The following is a 25,849-nucleotide window of genomic DNA, read 5'->3' as shown; positions in this document are numbered from 1 at the left end:
AATGAGGCGAGGGAGGTGGAGAGTTTCTGGAAAGAGCCAAGTAGCCCCTCTCCATAAGGAGGCTTTTTCGGGGGCTTGGGGTCTCCCTCCCCCCCCCACTTCCACCAACAGGGAAGACCAGTGGGCATCCTTCACGCTGGCAAGCGCTGCCCCACCCCTGAAGGAGAAACAGCTGCTGGGCATTTCATCACATACAAATGTTTGGCAACTTCCCACTGCTGTGATCCTGTACCTGTCAACACTTTTCTTGAGCATTTCCTGGCAGCCGCCCAGTTTCCTTCTGCCGCCTAAGGCTCCCTACGGCCTCTGGGAGGTTCCTGAGTGTTAAAGAGTTTGCACAGGCACACACACACACACACACACACACGGACGCTACATGTGTGTTTCCACAGCCGTGGTCCGTGAACCCCGCAGGGTCACCTGGCGAGGTGGTTCCTTTATTGGCCAGGATCAGCTTCCATACCAGTCCAGGAAGAGCAGGGAGAAGGAGCACATGACCAGGAAGAAAAGGATCCACACGCGGAATCCAGCGTTGTTCTTGATTGCCTGCGGAGAACAAAAACCCCCGTTTCAAAGATGTGAATTGCGGTGGGCAGTTCAGGAATGCGCAAAACTCTTTCCAGTTGATGCCTCCGACATAGTTTTGCCTTCAGATCTTTTGTTCCACAGGGAAACCTCTGAAGAGCGGAATACGGAAAGGCCAGTGAAAGTACGACCGACAGGTTCACTAAGGTTTTCAATGGATGCCCAACCCCCCTTTTCTTCCACTTCATGCCACCAGTTTAGCTGAAGTAAGGACAAAGGGGGAGCATCTGGTCAGTTGTCCATCAGCCCTTGCTCACAAAGTGTGCAGGACGCTCTGAGCAAAGAACGGTGCTTGAGGGGTTAGGAGCCGTCTCTGGTGCAGAGGGTCTCGGCCTGCGTTCTGTGTATGTGGGGGGGGGAGGACACCCACACCCATAAGCATAGCTGACTGGAGGCGGTGGAGCACTGCCCCCCTCCAAGACGCCATCCTGGACCCCCACAGTACTGGAGAGCTTTTGCCCAGTCTCCCATCTTTCCTGCTTAAGGAGAATGGTTGGCCCACAGCTGCCCAAAATCTGCCCACAGTCCACTTTGGACAAGATTAAGCTGCCCAGAGTTTTAGAAGGTAGGCAGCCAATATAACTCTCTTGAATGAATGAATGAATGCGCACATCCTCGCACCACACAGAACCTATGTAACCAGAATCAAGGCTCTCTCCCTTCAGAATGGAAGAGAGGCTCCTGGAGGGCAACTTTCCGCGGGCCAGTCAAGAATAATAAAAAGCAGGAAAGCCTTGGCCAAGATTACCTCTCTGATGTCTTCGTTGCCTTCCTTGATGTTCTCCGTCGCACCCACAACTATATGGTGGATACTGTCAATTTCAGCTTCCTAGAAATTAAGTTAACACGTATTTGGTGACTCTGCAAAGGGCAGCAGCTAGATGACCTTGGCTGAACCCTTCTGGGAAAAGGTAAACGTGACTTTTCAGGCCGACAGGACTTGGATGGGAGACCACACAAGGCCATCCCAAGGACATAGGCCGCCCGGGGAACTGGAAGGATTACCGGGGAACTCGGCAGCATCTTCACAGCCCCAGCGCACTTCTTCATTCTCCCTCCCCCCCCCGTAAGGTTCTCTCCTGGAATATATTTCTGAAACAAACTCTTTTGGTAACTGTCCCCACTCTATTATAATTAATTCGTATTTTGCTCCATCCTCACAGACACTTTGCCCCTCTCCTCCTACAGGGTGGTGCCATGAATTTTCTTAGAGCCCAAAATGTGAACTAGTCAAGTGTGAGATTCTTCTTACCTGTTGTAATACTTTTTCTGTAAATATTTCTTGAAGTCTAGATATTTCAACTACTTTCCCTTCAATCTGCCTAAAAATGATCAAAATATAAGAAAGGAAAGCAAAAAGACTTAGTTATATTTAAACAGTTAAGAATAAGCATTTCCTGTTTTTACAGAATGAAATAAATAGAACATCTTACATTCTTAAGATAATGAAGCCTTATTGGACAAAGCAGATTTTCAATAAGATGCTTCATACAAAGCAGATCAGTTGTTTACTGAAACATTGGAAAAATGCAATTTATATAATTAGGTGTAGGTTCTAGGTGTGTAAAAATGCAGACTGCTAGACAGAAAAATTGGATGCCTATTATCTGTGCAATACAAAACAGCATTAGCCAGAGATGGCTCCCGTTGGAGTTGGGAAATCTAATAGATTGCAAAAACTACAGGCTGGACCAGAGCAAAGAATCCGTAGAAAGCACCAGCCCCGCTGAGAGCCCCCCATCTTCAGTCACCCCACTGGGATGAGCACCTATCCCCACCCTGCTGCCCAGGCGGCCTCTCCTCCTCAAGCAGCTGATGTGGGCTGAGAACCTTGATCAAAATGTGAAAAAAAGCCAACGGGGGGAAAGGGGGAAAAAATGTACCTCACTTCGTCAAACAGGCTGTTCATTTCACCCACAAGGCGTTGGTTTTCCTGCTCAAACTTGAGGGGGGGGGGGAGAGAAAAGCAAAGATTATTGCAATTGAAAGTCGAGTTCCAATGGACCATCTATCTAAGTTTCAGCAAAACTCTCTTTCCAGGAATTCAGATTCTCTTAGGCTGTCCCGGCTGCCAGTATCATGTCAGGAAGCTCCCAGAGAAGCCAGGACGGTCTAAGAATTGTTGGAGAGAGATCCGAGTTCTCCTGTCCATCACTTTCATCTATAGCTGCCTCCTCCTAAGATTAAAAATATGCATCCTTTTCCCGGAAATACTTCTGAGCAAGTATTCTTTAACTGAGTTATGGGGAGAGGGGGAGCTGGGGGTGGGGGGGGTGGGAGGAATGAGAATTATTTCTATATTCAAGGTAAAACTACCACTAATGCCGCAGAAATATCTCCGAAAAGATTTGCAAAACAGTTACGTGGTCAGAGACCAAACAAACAGAAGTTAGAAAACATTACGCTCCATCCAATTGAAGAAGGAGGAGGAGGAGGAGGAGGAGGAGGAGGAGGAGGAGGAGGAGGAGGAGGAGGAGGAGGAGGAGGAGGAAAGCGTATTCACATCTAGGCAAACTAAACGTAAAAAGCCCACCGGGTCTTTTTACAATTGACAATTCCGGAGACTTCCTGATGCCATTCAGGAGGTGGTGCCCAAGAGGGGCCGCCCAGGTAAGTGTAAGCAGAGGGCAGGCTGGCAGATGGGCGAGAGGCCTGGGGAAGCTCCCTGCAGGAGCTGAACATCCTCCCTGTCAAAATCTAAGGGACCTTAGGCACCTGCGCTCCCCCCACCCACCCCCCCACCCACCTGAGGGAGCCCCCTTGCCTTCCTGCTGCTCAGGCACCAGAAATCCTGCTTGGCTTTGGAAGGCCCACCCCCACCCTCCCGCCCCCCGTCTGTCTGCTTGCCCAGGGACCTTGCTCTTCCTTCTTTGAGCTCCCCCACGAGGCCAGCAGTGCCCCAATCCTTTTCAGCCTCCTCCACCCCCCTGTGACTCCTCCAGTTGGCTTCCTCTAGGAGTGCCCTTCCAAAATGCCATGCAGATCCCCTCCTACAGCAGCCAAAGATAAGAAGCAAAGAGGGGGGGGAGGGAGGGAGAGCAGAGAGAGAGACAGACAGACAGACAGACACATAGACACGCAGACAGAGAGGGAGAGGGAGAGGGAGGGAGGGAGAGCGAGGGCAATCAACCTGCGTGGTCTGCCAGGCTGCCTGGCCAGGGAGAGGGTGCCTGACCAGGTGGCCCATTTCAGAAAGTCCTTGCAAGAGTTTCCCCAGCAGATGCTTCCTGCCCAAGATGGAAAGACGGATTACCATCTGGATTTCTTCTGGGGAAAGCTCATCTTCTCCTCTGCTGTCTTGACCAAGACCAAAACCAGCCTGCTCATCCACTAGGTTCCTCTCTGCAAGAGAAGCCAAACGAGACGGTCATCCGCATGAAGGCCGCCCCAACTGGCTAGAGACCCCGCCAGTCGGAGGTGAAGCCGCACAATTCTGCTCCTCGGGAGCCCTCCGTTCTTGCCTGCTACGTAGGAACCTCGGGGGGCTTCTATCCCCCAGGACGTCCTGTCCCTCCTGCTGTGGCCTAGATTGGTTTATTGGATTTATATGCCTCCCTTCTCCCAAGGACTCAGGGCGGTGTACAACATTAAAAAAAAACCCCACATATTACAAAAGTTTAAAAAAAAAATTAGATGAGTCAGTCCTGGCTATTCATGCCCAAAGACCTTAAAGCACCTCTGGCCAGCTGCTGCTGCTGCTGCTGGTGGTGGTGGTGTTGAGCCCAGGGTGGCTCAGGAGCTGGTGGCCTCCATGGCAAGCAGGGACCGACACCTCCTCATTGAGGGCCCAATGAATCCCAGGGGCTGCCTGGGGATGGGTGGGGGGCGTCTGCCTTTGGTCTCAGGGCAACTGCAAAACGATCTGGCAAGGGAGGCTCGTCCTCCAAGTCCTTCTCTGAGAGCCTCCTGGTCGGCTGCTGCCACCCTCCCCACGGAAGGGCTGGAGGACCCACGGCAGAGCGTGGGGTTTTTCCTAAGGGCCTGGGTTTGGCTAAGGCCACGGTCACTGTGTGGGAGGGGCCGGGGGGGGCCTGGTCAGCGCCACGTGAGCTCTCTCCGTGTGCCGTCCCCAGAGCAGAGTTTTCGGAAGAGTTCCAGAACGCGAAGCTCTCCAAGCGACGGAAGACACACGAGCAAGTCCGATCCGATCCGCCTCCCTCCCTCCCTGGCCTCTTGGAATCCTTCTCTTCTCCAGCCTCTTTTGGGAACGTCCCTACTTCGGACATGAAAGCGAAGAAAAGGGTCGTGGTGATCAGCAGGTTGAATGGTCAGATCTTCTGATTTCACAGCCAGGATCTCTGCACCTGGTAGATGATAATAGGCCTCCGTTGTTCCCAGGTCTAGTTTGTGGAGGGCGGAGGCTGTTCCTCTCACCACTGAACCCATCCCCACGAGCGTCCTTTTGGGGGAGAGCAAGTGGACTTCTCCCCTCAGAGGAAGCCCGAGGTTCCCTTCTTCCCATCTTGGCAGCCTGGGTGAAATCTCTTCTCCGGAAGCCCGAGGGTCGCCCTCCAAAGGAAAGGCCAGAAGCTGATCGGGCAGCTCAGCTCCGCGGCTCTTTCTCCTCCTGCTCCTGTGAAGGGAGGCTGCTCTTGGCCGTCTACAGAAACCCCCCCCCCACTTCCCTGGGCAGCTCCAGGGGAAGCCTGCAGCTGCTGCTGCTGCTGTAGCAGAAACCCTCCTCCTCCTCCAGCAGGGAGGGAAAACAAGCCCCAGGGATGGGAAGGCCCCACCATGAGTGAGCCAGCATTGAGGCTGGAGTCCTTCTGAAACCCATGGAATCCACCCTTTCACTTAACACACTGTCCGTGCAGCATCATGATAAATAGCTATTTCCCCCCCAGTTGCCACAGAGGAAACTACCCGACCGGAGGCCGGTGGAGCCTCAACCTTCTACAGGGTCTAAAGCATGGATGGGGGGGATGTTGCAGGAGGCAGGAAGGGATTAGCACCTCGGCTGCCTTCCCTGGTGAGTTTTTCTTCCCATTCCTCAGGAGGAGCAGGAGGAGGAGCTTCCGTCTCCGTCCCAGGGGCTTTTCCACCAGAAGCAGGGGGCGCTGACTTGTTGCTTTGCTCAGGCTCAAGCCTGGATCTAAAGGAACAAAACAGGAGAGGTGATCAACCACGGGCTGCTCTCCTCCGTCCCACCCAGCAGCCTGGAATATTAGTTCTTTGACCACACAGAAGGTTAAATGTTCAATATTACTTTAGAAATGGAAAACCTGCAGCCCTCCCAGGCAATGTGCAATTGCAGCCGCCCCCAAGAGGAAAATCAGCTTTGAGCAGGATATGGAAATCCATAATTTCTTGAGAGGGCGAAACAGTTTGCTCTCTCTTTTCCTTGAGGCAATTGGGGCACCCTGCATTCGGGATGATTCATTCACTTCTCCTGATGACATAATCCACACCAACCTCTGGTGCTTATTATTCCCTCTGGTTAATTTTGCTGCATGACGTAATTACACTGGAAGCCCTGGGAAAGGCTCCGGCCCCTCGGGCATTGTATCCTTACTACTGTACGCAGTTACCTTCAATGCTGAATTAGCAAGGTTGTATAATAAACTTGTGTAATTGCTCAAAAAGGAAATCCCACTGAATTCAGCTAAAATACAACGAGAAGCTTAAGCTATCGGCAGTGACCTGCGGTGAGGTTTACGGCTGGTGAGGCCAGCGGGCAAAAGCCGCTATGTCCGACATTAAAAAAAAAGCCAGCCTGCGCACCAGCAGAGGCGGATAAAACACACACACACACGCACACAAACAAATTACTTACAATAATACAATTACTTACAAATTACATTAATTTTGAATTCCTCCCCCTCCCTCCGACCCACATTCCTTTTCCAGCTGTTTCACAGAGGATTTCAACTCTGCTCTTGCCTGCCATGATGAAAATGTAAAAATGTAAAAGGAAAAAGGCAAGAGCTGCTGAGGTCAGGCTGGGGTAGCTGCTGCCAGAGCCCCCAATGGATGACTCAGTGCTTAACTGTTTAAAAAAAGCGCCCTCTACAGGAGGAAGCGAGAGAACCACGTGCCTCATCTACATAAGGAATTTTTCGGCTTTTAACCCTTGCTTAACTCTGCTCGAGTGATCATAAAGACAGGCTAAATGAGGCACGTGGTTCTCCCCCTCCTCCTGTAGAGGGCGCTTTTTTAGAGGCTTTTTTAAACAGTTAAGCACTAAGCAGAGTCATCCACACGGTGACTCTGGCAGCAACTACCCCAGCCTTTTTCCTTTTATATATATTTTTTTCTTTTCATGATGACAGAGGTGAGGCCCTGCCTCCCCTGACTGCACGTCCCTGGACTATAGGTATACATTATCATTCTGCAAAATAAAATAAAAAACCAGAAAGCAAAGAGGGGGGGGAGAAAATCTACATAAAATTCTGGGTAAGTTTAAAAAGAAACATTCACAATGCTTGCTTGTTAGGGTTACATGACATTACAAAAAGCTTCAGAACCAATACTGGAAGCAAATCAAATATTTTTTTCTGAAAGACCAAGAAATTTGCACAGAAATTGACGAGACCTTCCAATGCAGTAACAACAGTCTCACTTACAATCTCTTTTTATCCACTACGCGCTTGACCCGTATTGCTCTCTGTTCCGAGTACAGCTTGCACACTCCTGTGAAAGAGAGCAGAATGAATATTTATACTTATATCAAACTGAACTGAGATTACTAGGTCTCTATACTTGGGGTACAATCTTGCATTCTCAAATTCACTGCCAACTCTACTTTATCACATGCCTTCCTATCTTTTTTTAAAAAAATGGCTTATAAAGAAGAGCAGTTTCCATCACTGTATTCCTGATTTATAAATCATGGTTGCATTTCTCTTTTATAGCAATTTTTGTAATGCAATAAACCAACTTCTTCTGTATAAGTATAATCTTTACTGTCATTGTACTTAAATACAACAAAATTTGTTTTAACCTCACTGGTGCAAAATAACAGAAACGAAAAAAGAAAGAAAAGGAAAAAAAACTAGCGTGTGCATGGAGTGATTGTGGTTGTATTTAAAAGTCTCACAGCCCAAGGAAAGAAACTATCTTTAAACCTGTTTGTTCGGCTGGCCGTACTTTGACGCCTACCATGCCCGATGGTAGAAGTGCAGAGAGACAGTGACCAGGGTGTGAATCATCTCTGAGCATCTTCCTTACTCTTCCTTACTCTGCTAAAGCAGAGAGACCTGGTGATGTCATCCAGGGGTGTCAGAGGGCAACCAATGGTTTCTTCTGCCGAATTGATCCCTCTCTGTAGTGCTTTCTTGTCTGCAGCTGTTAAACCAGCATATCCTACTGTAATACAGTATGTGAGGACACTTTCTATGGTGGACCGATTGAAAGAGGTCATCGGCCGTTCTTCCTCCAGATTTTTCCGCAAGACACTAAGGAAATGAAGTCTCTGTTGGGCCTTTCCAATCACCAGGAACGTGTTGTTTTTCCAGGTGAGATCTTGACTAATAAGCACTCCCAAGAATTTAAAAGAGGAAACCCTCTCCATACAGCCCCCCCCCCTCGATATACAATGGGGCGGGTTCCTCTCTGTGCTTCCGGGAATCTAGCACCATCTCCTTTGTCTTACTAGTATTTAGATGTAAGTTGTTTCTTGAGCACCATGCGGAGACCTTCCGGACTTCTTCCCTGTATGCTGGTTCGTCCCCTCCAGTTATGAGACCCAGCACTGTTGTGTCGTCTGCAAACTTTATTATGATGTTGGATGGATCGGAGGATATGCAGTCACATGTATACAGCGAGTACAGGTTATGGGCTGACCACACAGCCCTGAGGGGAGCCTGTGCTGATGTGCAGCGTGGAAGATATAAAGCACCCAACTCTTAGTGTTTGTGGACAATCCGTCAGGAAGCCTTTGATCCGTTCACAAGTGAGGGGAGGGAAATTCAGGTCAGTCGACTTTTCAATGAGAATTCCTGGGAAGATGGTGTTAAAGGCCGAGCTACAGTCTGTAAAAAGCATACTGACATAATTCCCAGATTTCTCAAGGTGGCTCAGTGCAATACGAAGAGCAGTGGAGATGGCGGCCCCCGTCGACCTGTTGCTTCTATAAGCAAACTGATGTTGATCAAAATTTGGTGGAAGGCGGGACCTGAGGTGTTGTGGGACCAGCCTCTCAAAGCACTTCATCACTGTAGACGTCAGTGCAATGGGCCTTTTTGTGGCTGCTTTCTTTGGAACTGGGATAATTGTGGGTGCTTTCAAGCATGATGGGGCTCTAGCCTGTTGCAGGGAGAGGTTAGAAATCCTTGTCAGGACCCCTGTTAATTGGTCAGCACAGGTTTCTACCACTTTCCCCAACACCCCGTCTGGAGCTGCAGCTTTGCTGGGATTTACAGCCTTCAGCTCAGCTCTCACCTGAAGTCCATCCAGGGTGAGTGGCTGGAGGCGAGAGGGCCTTTGGTCTAGAGCCACAGAGACTGATCTTTTGAAATGACTTCAATTTGATCATTTAAATTATTATTTTCTATTTCTCATTTTAAGCATAACCACAGTAAAGCCTCCCAGATCTGATCATTTACATATCTTGATTATAAAAACATTTAAACTTAAAATTTACAATCGTTTCCAAATCTATTTGGGATAATGGAGCGGCTGAATCTTTGGGCTAAAGATAACTTGCAGAGGTATTTCTGACTGGCAATGTTTTGAATATTGAGACACGGGTGAAGGTTACCTTGTTCAAGAAGAGTTACTGCAATAATATACAATAGGAAGTAAATTTGGGGGTTTTAAAAACTGCATTGTCTTACTCCTAAAATTAATGAAAGAGTTTTAGATTGCTGAAAAAAGGTTTGGTGCACAAATGAGGATAACATTTGTTTTCCCAATTTTATGGAAAATGAACCATGTGACTCTGTTATTAGCTACATGTCAGGTTAAAGAGAGTGAATTATTTGAGGAATTGAATGATCTTGTGCCACCAAGCCATTTTCAACTCCTAGTGACTACACAGGTAGATTTCAAGATTTAGGAGGTAGGGGGGAAATGGAGGTATTATTAAAACTCGATGTTAATGAAATGAAATGTTTTCTGCTGCTTTAAATATTCTTCTGGTTTTTTTTTTCACCATCTCACTACTATCAGTGGACTTATTAAGAACACTTTGCCTCTTTCCGAGCAGTTAAAAAGCTTTTTTGTTTGTTTAATAACTACTCCGTTATCACTTAAGCCCCCAGAGCCCACCGTCCACAGAAACTCCTGTGCACCAGGCTGCGTTAGGCTGCCAGCCAGATTCTTCCAGGAAATTGGCCGACTCCTCCTTTCCCACTGGAGAACTTGCTTTTCAATTGGCATATGGCACATGGAAGAGAATTTCTGAAAATGAAGCCGTCACAACAGCAGAGACTAATTTTGCAAAACATATAAACACAAGTATGGTTATTTCAAAAAAACCTGATACTTTTTAAGTAGTCTGCAATGAAATCCAATACAGTTTCTCGGTGCTGCTTCACTTGTAGGGAATGGATGTCCTTGTGTGCTGAAATGAAAAGATACAGAAGCTTATTTTTCCCAAAGGAGCTCTGCGCCCTTCCGGCTAAAGCCCCACATGGAGCTTAAATTACCTTCTGCTCTGAGCTGCTGAATCGCATCAGCACAGGTCCTCATGAAGATCTGGGCATCTTGGTCAATCTGATCTCGATCCGTGTCCGACATTCGCACGTACTCCGACATGAGGTGGCTGGGAAAGACAGCCGATAGTTCAGCCATGTTTTCTGAAGAAAAGCTCAGTACTTTGCACAATCTTTAGAAAAGGATAATGAATGTTGACTATGGAAATTGATTCCCTGCCTCGGAGCTACTCTTAATGTAACGCCCAACTCAGTCATGGGGTCATTTGAGTGAACAGAAGAAGAAGAGAGGGACTGCAGCGCAAACTTCCTTATTCTAAATGAATTCTCACATTTCTGCTCCTTTCCCAGTTTTTTGTGACATTTGTTTACCTGACACAATAAGGAGGGCCTATTAAAATAATTAGAATTATCAGAATTCGCATAAGCGAATTCTTGTTTATTTATGTACTTAGAGGGCCAGGCAACCAGAACAATCAAGTGGCAACCAGGGATTCCTGTGTGTTATATTCCCTCCCCCCCCCCACTTGAAAACTATGCCTCCGGATGCCTTTATTACCATTCCAGGAGCCTCCCAGAGAAAGGCTGGCAGCGACATATTAAAATGCCCCCAAGCATCAGCCGGGATCCAGCCCTTAGCACAGCCCTCCCGCTGACAGTGTATAAACTCTTTTTTGCCTACGCCAAGGACAATTAAGCTCTGTACCACTAAATTCAGTGTCAGACTGGGCAACTGGCATGGGAGAACTGATTCATACATATTTTTTCTCACGATTATCAATTTTCACTTTTTCAATCATGACACTTACCTATAAGCATTAATATAATCTTTCCGGTGCTGCAGAAGAAAGTCTTTGAGTTTCCCAATGTTATTAACCTAAAATGAATGAATAGTAAAAATTAACAGATTAAGCAGAGTAGGAAGGGGTCTTGTAGGTCATCTAATCCAACCCCCCTCAGCCCAAGCAGGAGACTCTACACCGTTCCTGACAGATAGAAGTCCAGCCTCCTCTGGAAAGCTTCCAGGGATGAAGCTCCCACAACTTCTGGAGGCAACCTCTGCTCCATCAGTTGAGTCTTCTCATTGTCAGAAAATATCTCCTTATTTCCAGGTTGAATCTCTCCTTATTTCCAGTTCCCATCCATCGTTTTCTTGCCTGGCCTTTGGGTGCTTTGGAAAACAGGTTGACCGCTTCCTCTGTGCGGCAGCCTCTCAAATATTGGAAGGCTGCTCTCCTGTCTCCCCTGGCCTTTTTTCTTCACTAGACCAGCCCCCCCCCCTCCTTCCCTGCTCACCAGACCCACTGCTGTCAAGGAGGGGGCAGGGGCTGAGCTACTGCCACTTCTCTGGGCAGGGGGGAGGAGGAGGAGGAGGAGGAGGAGGAGGAGGAGGAGGAGGAGGAGGAGGAGGAGGAGGAGGAGGAGGAGGAGGAGGAGGAGGAGGAGGAGGAGTGGTGGTGGTGGTGGTGGTGATGGTACAACACTCTGGCAGTCCAGAACCCGTGCAGGACCAGTCAGCCTCCCAGAAGACGAGGAGGAGGAGGAGGCTTGTTTTCAGCCACAAGTTAAAACTTTATTTTGAAGGTCACTCAGACCAATTCCTACCCAGCAAGGAGATCTTAAACCAAAGGTTTAATTCCTTGGGAGGGGAGAAAAGCAGGAGACAGCCTGGCTCCCTCTAATGATCGATCTGGCTCAGCTTCTGGTTTGCATCAACAGGAGGAAAAGCGGAAGAGCCGAGGAGGGTCGGAGACTGACTTCCCTTTTGACAAGCGCAGGTTGCACATTCTACCTAGAGAATGCCTGCTTGGCTGTTCCTGGGCAGGTCTCCTTCCAGGCATTTAAACAGAAACCGGAATTAAACCAAGAGTTTAAAGGAACCAAGAGATTAAAGACAAAATTCAAATTCAGTCTGGAAAACCTATTCGTGCAGGACAGGGCTAAGTAGCAAAGCAACTGAGAGGGCTCCCCTCTTGCCAAAGCAGCACTCGGAGGAGAGAAAGTGGATTAGCTGGAAGAAGAAGAAAGTATTAAGGGTCCCCCGTGAAGAAAAGCACTTTAAAAGGCAACCAATTCATTCACTGGCATATTAAGCTGCTCTCAGAAAATATGGGAAATTAATCCCACGGGGCGTTTCGCTTCCTCAGTACGGGCCCAGGTGAGAGACAGCCTAGTGGGGGGGGGGGTGTCTTACACAAACTCTCCTGGTTGCGATTTAACCCTCGGTTGCTGAAGTTTTATTTCTATCCTCTTTTTCCTTCTGCTGCATCCCACATCCCAGGAGTGGCCTTGGCAGAAGCCCATCCCTCCCTCAAGCACACGGCACACCTGAGCAGCTCCTTTCGTGTAGTTGTATACACGAAGAGAGGAAGAGGAGAGTTATTTGAGCTAACTGCCCATCCTCTCGACTCTTCTCCCACCCACCCACCCACCCACCCGGTGGAAAGGCTGCTCCCAGGCCTCTCATCCTGCCAGTCGGTGAAACTCTGCCTATCTTGCAGGCCTGCTTGGGGCGCTTTGCCCACGTCCCATCCTCCTCAGCCTGCTTGCTTCTGAGTAAGCTACTTGAGTTCAAGGACGCACGTCCAGTTTACTACTTGATTATGATCTGCACAAACAAAGGGAAGTTGGTGTGTGTTGTTGTTAAGACAAGCTTTTCCTTCAGAGTCGAAAGAATAAATGGAAGCTGCGCCATATAAACCAGATCCACAGACTGGCCTGTGTACATCTTCTATTTCGATATACATCTGATTTTAATAATATTCCCCTTTTTCGTTTTATTGCCCAACTCTAATCAGAACTTCAGTTAATATTTATATTTTCACACAATGATCCAAAACCTCACAAAACGCAACACAAAAGCAGCTGTGAGAAATGCTAAGAAGAGTAATTTTTAAAGAAATAGGCAAAATACATGTTTATTGAAATTGACTTTGTACTGATTAAATGCACTTCATTTGCAACAGTTCTCAACTGCTAACTTGAATTCTTCCCAGCAGACCCTCACAGGCCCTCCCTCGACTTCCCCCCCCCCCCGACCACATGAAACGCTCATTAAGGGGAAGGCTGATTGGGAGAGATCTTCTTCTTTTTTTAAAAAAAAAATAAAACAACTGTTTGGGTTTTATGAATGTTTACTTAAAAGTAAGTTCCATCCGCAAGTTATGAGATTACTTTTGGGTGCCTGGATCCTTTGGGGGGTGGGGGGGAGTGCAACTTTCGTCCAGTGGGGGGCTGGATTTCACTTTTGAAAGCTAAAATGTTGGGGTGCTGGAGGGGTTCCTGCCCAGAGGCACTTGGTTCAGGGGCGTGGCAGGTTCTACGGCCCAGGCCCGGATTCCTGAATTACCTGTTCGGCTGAACCAGCAGCAACCCACCTCTGGCGGGGGTGGAAACTGAAGTGCCGAAAGTTTCCCTTTTGCGACTTACCTGAAATGGTGGGAGTCTCCTCCCTCATTCTGCCGCTTTTCTTGACCATTCTTGTCAAGACATTTAAACCACTCTTACATGGTGGGATCCAGCCTGGGTCGGTCATCAGAGGACCAGAGGTTTAGTCCTGGGGCTTTTCCCTGCTCAGAATGTGCCTGGGGACACTGTCTGGGGAGAGGGAATCTCTGCAGCCATTTGGGGGGGGGGGGTGAGGCTGGCACCCAGGCGTCCTGCCCCCAAATCCAGAGGGCTTTGTTGTCCATTGCTATTTTTAAAATGCATATAAGCATAACCAGCATAAGCCAGAGATGAATGCAGTAGCATCCAGTGGCCCTGGGAAAACAGGCCTCTTCCCCATGGGATTTCCCCTGCACGGTGACAAGAGCGGGTGGAGGGGGGGCAGGGGGGGGGCATTGTTTCCATGGCCATTGGCTCCGTTAAGCCCCAAGGGTGCCGCAGGGCTGGATCTGGAGCCGCAAGTGGCCTTGGGAAAAGTCCCAGGAGGTGCAATGCACTCCTCAAATAACAACCAGAAACGCTCAAGTTGTGCCCACCCTCCCTGGGACACAGAGAAGGAACGGGGGACTACAGGAGGAGATCCTTATGTTTTACTGCATTGCGAGGCCTCTTCACCAAACTCCCACTGGCATCTTTAAGCAGCCCAAACAATTAGGGCGGCTCCTCCCCATATTTCTTCCTCTGGGGGGGGTGGGGGGTCCTGGCCTGTTTCCTTAGGTAGCATCCCCTCCTTCGCCCCACTACAGATGCCTCAATGGGGAGGGGGGGGGAAATGGTAATGAAGGGCCTGAGGGGAGGCTCACTCCCCACTCACTGGCCCACCTTCTGGAAGAGCTACAGCTTCCAAAGTCACGGGACTCCCCAGGAGGAAGGCAGGGGAGGCAGAGTCCACCAAGTGTCCAACTCACTCTCCCCTCCTCCCCCTCCTCCTCCCCCCCCCCATCCCAGGCAGGGACGCTTTTGCCGGATGAGCCAAGCCAACCTCCATGCCATTTAAGGCTGGGTGGCTGAGAATACCAAGACTGACCCAGCCCGACCCACCTCCCAATGGCCCCCTTGTCATTTACCAGTGAGTCACAAGAGCTCCATCGGCCAAAGGCTGACCCCCCCATTTGTCCTTCTGCTCCCAACCTTAGATACGCCCAACCTCCAACTTGTCAGGCGGGAGAAATACACCCGAGGAGGAGGAGCACGAGCGTCCGGAGAAAACAGGCTCCCCTTCAGTTTGGCCTTAATGAGCTTATTATTATACAACGTACCCCAGAGAGTGCAGTTTTAGGAGATAGGGATAGAAAACCGTATCGGATGGAAAATTAAAAAGCTTTCTAAAAACACCCTGAAGTCCCACTCTGTCAGCTGATTCCATCTTTTTCTTGAGGGATTGTTCCAGAACAAACTTTTCCCAGATTCAAAAACATGGTAGCAAAAGGAATCAACAAATAAACAACCAACCAGCCGAACCCAGGACGCTAGATACAGTCAGCCCGGGGGGGGGGGGGTTCCCTCTGTGCGGCTGTGGTCAAGGGGGGGGGGTCTAGACGCAGCTCTCTCCGCTGCTGCTGCTGCTGCTGCTGCTGCTCTGTCTCCCGCCTGCTGCTGCTCCCCGTTTGAATAGGTAATTGAAGTCGGCCTGTAATTACAGGATTAGACCCAGATGGCCTCTCCGGTTGTTGCAGGGGAAGAAGAAGAAGAAGAAGCAGCAGCCCTGTTTCATTTTCATTTTATGATTGCTGTAAGGTCAGACTTTTCAAAATATACTTTCATCTGTTAAAGGGGTTCTTAAAATCCCCAGGGCGGATCTTCAGCAACTGAGGTTTTAAGCAGTTTCAGCCTATCAGATCTCCCTTTGAATGCAATAAGTTGCTCGTTTTCTGCCATTACATACAGGCACGTAGGTTAATTGCTACATTCCGCATATTTTCAAAATTGCCTTTAAAAAAAAAAAAAATAGATGTTTTTATTAAATAGGCACAGGAATTAGACAAAACTGTCTTTTATTTCAGCATGAGCATCATCTAATCATTACTGCAACAATGCACAGGTGCTCAGCTAATGATAACAACAATCTCCCCAGGAACAGCAATCAGATGATCAACCGAGGGCCCGTCCCCCCGCCCCCCGCCCCCCCCCGCAGCAGAAACCCAGGACCAGGACCTGCCCTGAGCGTTGGCTCTGAAGGGCGCCTGGCAGCAGAAATCTCAACAAAAGGGACCCAGGGTGATGTTAAGGGGGGGAGGGGGGAGAGGGAGGGAGGGAGGGAGGGAGATTCAAAGCCAAAGATTAAACTTGAAAGGGGCAGGATTCCCGTTGCTCAAGTTAAGAGGGCCAAATGCTGAACACGGCAGAGAATGTGCCCTTTGGCCACGCTGCAAAGAGGTTAAAGTGCTGAACAATCGGCATCGCTGCATGCGTGAGGGGGGGGGGGATGACTTTTATACCAAAAAAAACCCTAAGTTTTTAAACATTTGTCTTTAGGTGACATAAAACTCATTCAAGTGAATCAACTTCCATTCTGAAGCAGCTCACATTCAAACCATGTGTCTCCCAAGAATTCAAATATCACAATCAGAATTATTTTTTGTTTAAACTGAAAATAGTCTCCATAATTTTTGAGGGATCAAATTATTATTTGTATATTGCTCATATTTTTCCTCCAAATCAAAAAATACAAAATTTCCATCCTAGAACTAATATATTTAATTTTCGAGGGAAGTCACAAACTTCTTCTAAACCTCTAGGCTAAAGGAAATCAAAATACAACAATGTGGATTCAGACCATCCACACCAAGTGAACAAGAACATTCAACAGATTAATTTTACTTATCCCATATTAATATTTTAATTGGATAGTTGATACACGTAAGTTTGAAATTAATGCCAATCGCATGCTGTTTGGCAAATGAATGGTCTTCCTAGCACACCTTTCTTCATCTGTGGCTTTTTATCCAGAGAGTCCCCCCCAAATGGCTACCCCCAATGGCTGTGCAAGGCCATTGGTTCTATTCAATTCCAGCCCCCCCCCCCCCCCCGTGTCCAGGGTCTCTGGGGTAGAGGCCAGGGAGGCCCCTCTGATCCAGTGGGGAAGGTGCTGGATTAGAAACTGGGGGACGGTCAGTTCCAGTCCAGTCTTCAACATGAAAGCTGGCTGGGAGACATCGGTCCCTCTCCCTCAGAGGGCTGCTGTGGCAGAGAAAACAGGAGGAGGGAGCAATACCAGACACAGTGTCACTGCCTTGAGTTACTTGTAAGGTAATAAAGGCAGGATAAAAACCTAGTCAATAAATAAATTTATCTTTCCCACCTGTCAAGCTAATAAAGACAATCAGCCTAATAACTGTTGAAAGGCACCTGGGTGTGTGGGAGTTGGCTACCTGCTGAATGCCAAAATCGTAACCAGGCAATCCTTTGCCACGAGTCCCATATGTAGCCAGAGACTTTGGGAGGCGAGAAATGTGTCAGTCATGTTAGGCTCCAGCGAATGGTCTCAGGTCACTCCTGCCTAGCAAGAGATCTTGTATGAAAGAACAATGGTTGATTCTCCATTTAATGGAAACATAAAATGATAATTAAAAGATTACTTGGGAATTATGAACCGTTACTGATAGGTGGTTGTTTGCATTTATCATTTCATCACCAAAATCCCAAGAATCTTTAAACCAGTTATGCAAAGCCATAATTAGGATTTCAGCTGCTGTGTGTTTAACGGGTGGCCAATTTTTTAAAAGGCCGCAAAGTGACCAGGGGTTTATTTTCCAGGCGTTTATTGGTGTGGCAGAAAAGGGGCCAGCCCCCCCCCCCCCGGGTCGGCATTCTGCTTGTGTGACTCCCCCAGCCTTAGGCTCTTAGTAAAGAGGGACAAATGTAAATAGACTATGACAGACGAAGCTAAATCTCCTCATTTCATTTATCAGTGGAGAAATAAGATGGTATTTTCTAGAGCAGATAAGAGAATACAGAGGATTTATTGGATAATTTGTAGATTTGAGTACTTAACAAAAACTGGAAAGATGAAACAATTACAAAAGAATAATAACTTCATTGCTAGTCATTTCATTTTACAAATACTGCCTCAACCTTCATCTCAAGAAAATAATTTAGGGAAATTTCAGTATCTTCTCATGCATCCAACTGCAAAAATGGATGGTCATCCAGGAAAACGTGTTCAACTGACTACTAATATTCCTCCCTTGTTGAAAAAAAAAGAAACAACATAATACTAAACTTCAATTCATTGCAGAAAACTGAATTAATTTGTTATAAGCGGCATCCAATATTCTTCCTTATCCCTCTCAACCATACAACAAGAATTTAACCTAAATAGCAAATGGCAGATTTGTTTATTATAAACTAGATGATAGGTAGTAGCATTTTGTTCTTAAACACAACTTTTTTAATACTTCCCTATCAAGACATGGGCAGAAAAGGGAGGAAAGGGTAGTCCAAAGTCAAAGGGACTTTAATATTAATAAAAAATCATGTAGCATTTTTTTTCAGATCTTGGCTACGAAGTTTCGAAACATGATTATTTCAAGAATATGCACATCTGTTTAATATTACAAGTCAACTGTCAACATCCTAACTGAAGTTCTAATTTAATATTTTTTTCTTTCTTGATGTTTTACCTTTAATCAATGCCTTGTGAGAGTATCAGCTTTCTATATGAAACTGTTAAATATAATGAAATGTTATTGCAGCATGTTTACAAAATCATAGTTGGAGAACTTTGTATTTTTCTAAAGCCTGACCACAACTTAATTGTCTGCAGGACATTCCAGCTTGCAAAGGTAAGCCCTGGTTCTTCGTCTATACGAAGCTGCATCCACTGCGAGGGGAGGAGAGGGAGCTTTGCACAGGCCACACAAAAGGCAGCATTTGGGGTTTTTAAGCATCTCCCCTCTTTTAATTAAACATTCATTTTGGTGCTAATGATTAGGCTGCCTTCAAGCTTCCCTTTCTCGTTATTTTCCTCTCCTCACACGCTTGCTTGAGCTGCAAAACCAAGGAGGCCATGGGGGAATAAGCGCAGTAGAGGCTTGTTTGAAGGAGGCGAGATGTATTTCACTGAAGAATAAAAAACGGCAGCAAGGGCAGATCGGATGGGGAGGCTGCGAAGGAGCCCTTCAGCCACTTTATTGCCACAATTTCTTTTCAAAGAACTTTAAAAAGACAACAGGCGGCCTATAAATGTATTAAATCAATCAATCAAATCAAATCAATCAACAACGTTAAGAGGCAACAATACAGAAATTTCAGACCCATTTAATATGTACAAACTGCACAGTAAGGTGACATTTTAATTACCTTGTGACCTTTTTTTCTGGAAAAAAAAAGTTAACACAAATCATTTGATCTGCCCTATCGAAGTGGGAAACATGCTCTCTTATGTCCAACGCAGGATACCAAACAACAAGCCCAAAGGGAATCTGGGGACAAATTCTGCCTCTGATTCGGCCCCAATGACAAGGCCAAAATATAAGAACCCACTCCCCCATCCAAAAATAAAATCCTAATACATTTATCAGGTTCCTGGCTCCCATGTTTAAAAAGAATCAGTTTCAATCCTAACTTTCATTTTATTTTTACAAAATCTCCCCAGGACCCAGAAGCTTAACAGCCGTCTCTTATCTAAAATTCCTTTGTACTATTTTATTTCCCTTACAAAAACAAATTTGAAATTTACACTAAAATAACACGTTCAAAAATTTGTAACAAAAACACAAAGCCGCATTTATTATATTTAGTTGGATATGAGTTTGAATGCCTCGCTGGATTGGGCTGTGTTGAGAAAATATTTACCTCCTATGGAATTTTTTTATAATTTAATTCAGGATAAACAAATATCATTATATCTTTAAGGTCTATTTCCAAATATTATAACTTGACAGTTTTCGTCTGTTTTTAAACAGCCAAATTAAGTGAAACTTAAATAACGAATCAGTATTAAACACAGTGAAGTATCATATTTGGAATTAGATTTGAAAATTTTGCTCAGCAAAAAATCTGAGATATTTCCTTTTATTTTTCCTTCCTTCCACAGCTTATAGCTTTTCCTCCTTCACAAAAGAGAAATGCGCCATGGTAAAGTGAGTGTGGAAGGTGTTCAAGAGAGACAAAGAATTACTATTTTACTATTTACTATTTTAAAAAAGAGAAAAGAAAGAAAAAAGGAGGGACAAAGAATGAAGTTTGGCTAGAATAGAGCTTTAAAATTTAAACAAAGGCAATACTTGGAAGAAAACAGTTAACAAGATGTCAACATTGTGAGAAAGTCTGGTACTGGTAAATGGTAAGGAATGAGATCCAACAAAGACACTCTTCTACAAAAAAAAAAACACATTTTCTGTTTAGGAATAATCACACACACACACTCAAAAAGCCGGGTGGCTTCTGAATTGCTTTCCGTGGAACATACAAGCCAAGCTTCCTAGAAGAACCTATCCAGGTGGCCTCCTTTTCCTCTGAACAGGCTTCCATCTTCGTGATATTGGTTCACATTGAAAACGTGACTCTCTCGCCAATTAAAGGGCCCCGAATCTCCTCACGTGCATTGGCAGTTGGTGAGAGAACGGCAAAAGGCGGCATCTCCCTCTCTCTCTCGGCTCCAAAGGCCAAGCTCAGGCTCTGCCCTCTGCCTGCGCTTTGCCCACTTGCAAGCTCCGGAGGAGAAGAGCTGGCAGCACAGCCATCTCCCAGCACACAAGCCAGGCTGGGATGCTTCACCCGCAGGATCGAAGGTCCCAGAGACATGAAAGGCGAAGAAGGCACAGCTAAGGATGAGCCTTGCCTGGGAGATCCACAAAGGAGGCCTCGTTTTTCACAGTACTGGCAGGACCTACTGCAGAGGGGGGGGGGGGGGAAGCGCTGGCCTGAACAGGGGGGGGGGGGGAAGTATTCACCCTCTGATTTCTTTTGCCCATCTTTTGCACTGGATGTTTCCAGAACCTCTTGAGGTCCTGCTGAGACATAACTAGAGTCTGAGTCAGCAAGAGGCCCCAAAGTGTGGTGCTTACTTCCTTTATTCCCAGACAAAGTCACCCAGCCCGCCGTCTGCCCACAGGGCCAAGTAATCAAACCTTCCCCATCGCTTCCCTTAAAGGGAAGATGTGTGAGGGCTTCATTAAGCCATCAGGGCTGGGGTGGACCAGGCCTCTCCCCAGCCGATGCCTCTGGTCATAAGGAAGCGGCTGCCACACGGGGTCCAAGAGGCATGTTTGAAGACCTTAATTCAAAAGTCCCTGACGACCATCAGTCTGGAAAACGCCACAGGCCGATTTCTGAAGCTCCGGGGTATCACCAATCCAAAGTCTTGAAATGGGAAAGTTGGGACAACAAAAGATGCCCATCCTGTCAAAATCGCTCCAAAACTGAACTCGGAAAATTGCTCTAGAAGCCATGAAGAATCTCCAAACAGCACCCTATAGGCACCCTCTCTTGACTTTCCTGTCACGGGGTTCGTGGTTCCATCATTGGAAAGGCACTGACTAAAAATGGGGTGCCTGAGAGGGTAGTAAAGCAAAAGCCCCCCCCCGTACTTCTTGGAACCAGGGTTCCAAGAAGCCCTTCGAACGCCAGGAGGAATATTGCTGCATGGACCCAGGTAAGGCAGCAAGGAAACCTCCTGGCTTACGAAGCCGCTCGCGTCCAGTGGAAGCAAAACCATGAATTCCAATTTCTATGCCACCCTGTGTACAAAGGTGGCGGCATTGTGATTCCAGGACGCTTTGCTGACCCAAGACCTGGAGGGTTTACCGTCCCTGAGGAAGCCTGAGCTCCACCTTGGAGGATCGGGCCATCTATCCTTCAGCTGAAACACAAACGGATTGTCTGCAGCGAGACAACGATCCCTTACAGGACATGAGAGAGAAGCCTACACGAGAAGGATGAAGAGTCGTGAATCAGCATTTTGCAAAGGCCAACACCATCCAGACTTAAATCCCATAATCAGAAATGTTGTGATGGGACTTAAGATAGGAAAGCCGTGTGATAAAAACCCCAAGTGTTATCAAAGAAGTCAGCAATGAAGCAATGGGCCAAAATGGCAAAGTTAAACATGAATGCTAATTACAGGGCTGCAATTACTACCGATGTATCAATGCATCAGTTACTGAATCTTAAGTTACGGTACTTTTTTTTTCTTTACACTGGAACACACCATGTGGGAAGACTTTTGTTCATGATTTACCTTAAACAAGCACCAAAAATTGGAGCTACTTATTTACTCACCCTCCACTCCCTTTTAACAGAGTCTCAATGAGATGCTTTGATACTGCTCAATGGCAAAGATTTACAAAACTCCAATATATTGCAAAGGGAGTGAATTCTTTTCACAGAAATATAAAATATAATCAGATACACATTACAAAAATTGTCTCCCGCATTGTGTACATCAGAATCACATTATATGAACAGTAGAGTAAGTGGACTGTGAAATGGGGGGGGGGCTATGTAAATACAATTTCTACATAATAAATGTACAATAGACACACTTCAGCCTTTCCTCAATAAAATTACTGATTATTTCTTGTTATCCACCATTTAATTGCTGCTGTTCTTGTTTGCTGCATTATTTAGTCTACTTTTATCTATGATGTTGTACTGGCATATTTTATTACGGTCATATCTTTGGGTTATTTGTATTTTTAAATTACGTGTGGCATCCTCAAAAAATAACAAATCCTTGGTAATTCTGGATTCAACTATTTTTCTACAATACCAAAGTAAAACCTTGTTTGTCTCAAATGACGGCCAGAGGGGGTCCATTGCAATCAACCCATTCGGATAAATCTTATCTTGGTAACAAGGGCTCAGACATGCTGATTTCAGCCTCCTAAAAATATAAAGTAATAAGCAACCTGATAAAAACAAATCAGGCTGCTAAAACCTCCTGTTAAAAAGTGAAACAGGACCAAGCGGTCAGTCCAATTCCCCCCCCCCCACGGCCAGCAACTGCTCCTCTGGGGCTCCGTGCTCCTGGGCCAGGCATGCAGGAGAGCCGCCCACTGAATCAGGCCAACCTGCTGCAGAGGACAGAGGACAGTCGGTGGCCTTATCTTTTGGAAGGCAGGGCCATCAAGGGAGCGTTTTCACAGCCCTCTGAGGGAAAACTGGCTCGCTAGATGTATCTGCTGCAAAAGACCCGGAAAGAGGGCCAGCTTTTTTTAAACGGGTCAAGTAAGAACGGTTGCTTCAAATCGCTGCACAGAATTCGCGTGCTACGTGTCGTTTCCTTCTACTCCAAACAGAAACAAATTACAAAAACAGATTTCTGCCTAGACTGCATGGACTGTACAGTTACTCTTCCCAGATGACTGTAACAAACCGGTCACAACAATAATTATTATAGCCAAGCTATTTCAGCCACCAAAACTGAACTGCGTATCTAAACAGTGTTTCGGCATTGCCGCAACTTAACTTATTGCTTAAATTTGATTGCCTCTTAATTCTTAAATGACCTGAATAAGTTCAGTGCAGAATCTAACAACTTTATTGTTGTTGTAATTTTATTGCTTTATGGCCATTTTTCTATAGAAGGAATAATTTCAGCACACATCCTTATTTACGCTAGATTTTTAAAATGTTTCCCATGAATAACATATATGACATAACAAATTACGGTATTACAACAAATAACAGGTACATGTGAAAAATATGCATGATAAAGCAATCCCACTGCACTCTTTGACTTACATTGTCAGAATAAATAAGACTTCAGCCATGAAGAAAATGGGGGAAAGCCTGAACTAAAACTTCTTCCAGGAATCCAGCAGAGCCACCCAGGAGTATGAGTGTCGCCAAAGACCAAAGGAGATTAAAACTAAAAACAAAGATGCTGCAGTACGCACTCACTCAGAAGCCACTTAGAATGGATTTTGCAAGTTTAAAACAAGCATATACAGATACAAGTCCTTGACTTACGACCCCAATTGAGCCCAACATTTCTGTTAAATGAGACATTTTTTGCCCCATTTTACAACCTTTCTTGTCCCAGTTGTTAAGTGGATCTGGCTTCCCAATTGACTTTGCTGGTTAGAAAGTGACAAAATGTGATCACGTGACCTCGGAACACCACAATAGTCATAGTCAGCCTCCGAATTTTGATCACGTGACCATGGAGCTACTGCAATTGTTGTGTGAAAAAAGGTCAAAGGTCACTTTTCCAGTGCTGTTTCAACTTTGAATGGTCACTAAATGAACTGTTGTAAGTCAAGGATTACCTATATTGCAATTTTGCAAATAGCAGCTATGTAAAATTCAACGCTGCCTTCATCTGGACACAAAATTGGCCCCTGGAAAGGCAGAAAACCAGGAAACAGAGGTGGTTATAATTTTCAGTACAGCAAAACACCAGTTGCCATCTGCTCTTACTATAAACCTATTATATTTTGTGTTAAATCTCTGTTGGCAATTCAGAACAGCATATTCTAATACTTATCAGAAGTATTTTCACTCTGCGAGTATCAGCAATGAGTAAGGTTTTTAAGGAAGTACCCCAAGCGTGTAGACGCGAAAAAAGGGGGTGAAGGTTGGAGAAAAAAAGGGAGGCGGGGGCGTCCTCATCACAAGTTTTGACAGGCCCTCCAGGGGCTGCCCAGGCCTCAGGCACCCTCTTTCTGGGAAAAAGGGAAGCCCCGAGGAACAAAGGCAGCAGGGAAGAGCAGGGGAACAGCACTGGAAAGCGTGAGGCAAGAGACCTGGTCCCGGCCTGCAGCCCTTGGAGGCAGAAGAGGAGGCCGCAGGGTATTTCACGGGCACCTCTGGAGTCTTTGCCAGAGGCAGCCCAGGCGTTGGGAAGGAAGATCACTGAAGGCTTATGGGGGCTCTGAAGGAAGCCAAGACGCACTCTCTCACTAACCATGGAAGCGGCTGTGATTTTAGTCTAGGCCTATTTACTGGACAGAACACGGGACCCACGATTATACTTCCCCCAAATGTATCTGCTTTCCCCTTAATAGGAAGGAGGAAAGGACAATTCACAGACAAGGACGTCTGTGGAAGGACTCAAAGCGGAGAGAATGTCAGAATGTCTCTTTGCTGAGCCTCTCTGAACCGGGAGGGGAGCTGGTTTCAGCCATGGCTGGTGGTGAGGAGGAAAAGAGCAGGAGGATCTGGTACTTTTTATAATAAATAAAACAAAGATTAGCAGAATAGGAAACGGAGTGTTTGGGATTTTAAAAATCTTTATAAAGTGAAAAATTCTGCAGATCCCTCCTTCCAAAACAAACCGCAGAAGGCAAAGCTTTTAAATCTGGACGGGCAAATGCCAGGTCCTTTTCAACCAGGATTGACCATCTGGTCCTGGCACCCCATGCCAGCCACCAGCAGAGAAAGGGAGGAGGAGGAGGAGGAGGAGGAGGAGGCTCCGGGAGGGAACCCAAAGCCAGGCGCCCCCCCCCGCCCGGCCAAGAGGAGACCCCCCCCACCCAACCCCTCCCTCCCTCCCTCCCTCCCTCCCTCTGGGAAAGCCCTGCCCGGGGGCCGGGGGGAGGGGGCGGAGGACGGGCCGAGGCTCCTTCTGGCCTCCGGGCCTTCCTCCCCGAAGGAAGCTTCCGCCTCCCGGGAAGGGGAGCAGAGACCGAGGAGGCCCTGCTGGAGCTTCCTCCTTCGGGGCCTCCGCGTCCCAAGGCTCCCCCGCCGCCTCGCCGGAGCCTCCAGGGCCGGGCCGGTGGGGGAGAGGGGGGGAGGGGGGGAGGGTGGTCAGCAAGCCCCGCCCCTCCCTCGGCCTGTCCGGGCGAAGAGAGTCCGCGTGTCCCCCGAGGAGCCCCGGGGGGAGGGAGGGGGGAGGGAGGGGGGGGTCACTCACCACTTCGCGGGCGCGGGCGGAGAATCCCCCCCTGCCCCGCGGGGCTCTCCTGGGCCAGAGGGCGGCGGGCTCGGCTCCTGCGGGAGGGACGCCCAGCGCCTTGTTGCGCGTCTTCACCGTCTTCACGGAGGCCTTGAAGAGCGCCGTGATGTCCGACGCCGCCGGCGCCGCCATGACGGGAGGAGAAGCGGGGGGAGGAGACGGGGGGAGGGGCTAAGGAGAGAGGGAGGGGCGGGGGAGGGGCCTGCAAAAGGGAGGCCGGAGACCGTGGATGGGGGGGGGAGGGGCCTGTGGGTGGGCGGGGGGAGAAGGCCGAGGGGGGGGGGAAACCTTCTCTTCCCCTCCCTCCGCAGCCCTCCGAGGGCCCCTCCCGGCCCCTGTGAAAAGGGCCCGATGGATGACCCTCCCTTCCCTCCTTCCCTCC

At 47.4% G+C, this 25,849-nt stretch overlaps 1 protein-coding gene across 1 annotated transcript; it reads right to left on the bottom strand.

Moving 5' to 3' along the window:
- Positions 1–379: 379 nt before the first annotated feature.
- On the bottom strand, positions 380–25,614 carry STX18 (syntaxin 18). The gene is made up of 11 exons (XM_087724930.1): positions 25,426–25,614; positions 10,988–11,055; positions 10,173–10,288; positions 10,010–10,087; positions 7,149–7,215; positions 5,538–5,677; positions 3,839–3,927; positions 2,469–2,527; positions 1,838–1,907; positions 1,334–1,414; positions 380–546 (listed from the first exon to the last, which is right to left on the bottom strand). Exons 1-11 carry the CDS (start codon positions 25,597–25,599, stop codon positions 451–453), a joined length of 1,038 nt encoding a protein of 345 aa, XP_087581056.1. The 5' UTR covers positions 25,600–25,614; the 3' UTR covers positions 380–450.
- Positions 25,615–25,849: the final 235 nt, after the last annotated feature.

Source organism: Thamnophis sirtalis, unplaced genomic scaffold, assembly GCF_051295495.1.
Source record: "Thamnophis sirtalis isolate CommonGarterSnake01/CBP01778 unplaced genomic scaffold, rThaSir2_p1.2 scaffold_10, whole genome shotgun sequence".
Taxonomy (NCBI): Eukaryota; Metazoa; Chordata; class Lepidosauria; order Squamata; family Natricidae; genus Thamnophis; species Thamnophis sirtalis.
This window is presented reverse-complemented; position numbering and strand designations above follow the sequence as displayed.